Genomic DNA, 1,875 nt, shown 5'->3' on the forward strand with positions numbered 1-1,875 from the left:
TTTTTTTTTTTTTTTTTTTTTAAAGCAGCCTATATTTCATCAGATAGAACAATATATCCTCCAAATGTTCCTCTCTGTGGTATGCTTAGAGGTGTTCCCCTTTTTGTTTTATTAATAAAACCTGCGCTTTGTCAAGCAAACCAGAATTTGAAAAAACAAAAAACAACAAACCCATGACAGGAAAAACATGAGCATCGACTGCAGTGCTCTCCTCGCATGCAACCCTCCCCCAAAGCTACCTCCTCCTTTATGCTTTTAATTAAAATATCTCCACAGATCAGCACAGAGAAAAGATATGCATGTGAGCCAAAAATTAACTCCCGAAGCAAAGAGCCCAGCAGTTCCAACATGCAATAAAAACCATTCACCTACGTTCAACTGCCAATGATTTTTCCAGCTAGTAAAACCAGGCTCCCATCCAGTACACACCCACCTCCACCAGTAAATCCCTCAGTTCTTAAAACCAGTTTCCCTTGAACCCTCTCTCAGTCCTTCTGGGGGGAAAAATAGAACAAGAAGTCCTGCACCAATTAAACATACATTAGAGCAGGCTGTGACACGGGTTATTAATAGTGTATCCTCCAGACTTCACTACAGGCTGCATTTAGATTAGGATCCCTCATTATCTGGCCTCTCCCTTACCAAGTGCATGCTACCGAACCCCTCCCTTCGGGAGCCCCTTTGGAGGAAGGCAGCTCGCCCGGTGGAGGGGCACACTGCAGTATCCTGCAGTAAGTGCTGCATTACACTGCTATCGTGCTACTTTCAATGGTTCCAAACCATCACTGCTAAAATACTGTCCGGCTTTTATTTTATTTTTACCAAGATAGGCAAGCAAACACCTCCCAAGCTTAAAAAAAAACCCAAGAACACAACACACTTGGCTGCTAGGGGTAAACTGAACAACTCCTCACTTGAAGGGCATGTCACAAGAAGGATCCCGAGGGACTGTTTGTAAAGGGGCACAGCTCCAGGAACCTGGGCACTTTGCATTTCAATATGGACTCAGGAAGAGGCAATTATCATTTTTACAAGCCTAACCGACATGCAAATGGCAGAACAGGGTAAAGGGCAGTTTCGTCCTTGAAAACTGATCAACTTTTTATCCACAGATCCAGACCCTTAAACTGCACCCGTCAGCCTAGCCTGGCATGTGAATGGCATTGCTGTTCCTCCCAGCCCCACCCCAGGGCTCCCAAACCCATTAATGTGGGTCTCTTCCACTACACCTGCCTGGTCATTTATTCTGTTAGGAACCTGCCAGGCTCCAACACTGAAAAGAGAGGGAAAAGCAAAAAGAAAAGAAAACAATGGGTTTAGAGGAATCCACTTGCCCAAAGATCAGGGCATGCACATTTGAACATCCACCGAAAAGGGAGGTCCTGTCTGGGAAGCAACTCAGGAACTAAATGTCATCAGGTGAACAATGGATAAATGGGAAATTAAAAATTTGCTGTTGACACCAATGCACATCCAAGAAAGTAAGCCAGGATCTCTGCAAGGAGGGGAGCTTTGGGTGGGGTGAGAAGGGAATGCAACCACCTTTCAATGCAGTGGGGTTTTATGGTGCAATCGCACGGTGGCTGTCAAGTCCAGGCAGGCAGGCAGGGTGCCTAGCAGGTGGCCTGGGCACCTGATCCCCCCGCACCTCCTCTTACCTTCATGTCGCTGATGATGGTCTGGAAGAGCCCTCCGAGCGCGCTGCACTCCTTCTCTATCACAGCCTCCATTTTCCCGGCTCCAGCACACGCAAACTGCTGCAATTTCACCACCAGGCTAGAAAAGAGTCCCCCCCACCCCCGGTCCCCCACCTCGCACTAAAATCTCATCTAAAAAAAATTAAAATTAAAAGTAAAAAAGCCAACCTACAGGCAG

General features: G+C 46.6%; 1 protein-coding gene across 12 annotated transcripts in view; it reads right to left on the reverse strand.

Annotated features, from left to right (window-relative positions):
* The window catches only part of MTSS1 (MTSS1, I-BAR domain containing), a 192,076-nt gene extending 190,241 nt beyond the window's left edge, over positions 1-1,835 (reverse strand). For 3 of the 12 annotated variants that reach the window (XM_014522185.2, XM_025209885.1, XM_006028461.3), the window contains exon 1: positions 1,659-1,828. In XM_014522185.2, coding sequence (XP_014377671.1) covers positions 1,659-1,730 — 72 coding nt within the window. In that variant the 5' untranslated portion in view covers positions 1,731-1,828. Of the gene's footprint in view, positions 1-1,658 lie in introns of all 12 variants that reach the window. The other 9 variants (XM_014522184.2, XM_014522178.2, XM_025209886.1 and 6 more) reach the window with 7 other exon arrangements.
* Positions 1,836-1,875: the final 40 nt, after the last annotated feature.

The sequence above is a fragment of the Alligator sinensis genome, unplaced genomic scaffold (assembly GCF_000455745.1).
Source record: "Alligator sinensis unplaced genomic scaffold, ASM45574v1 scaffold681_1, whole genome shotgun sequence".
Lineage (NCBI taxonomy): Eukaryota > Metazoa > Chordata > Crocodylia > Alligatoridae > Alligator > Alligator sinensis.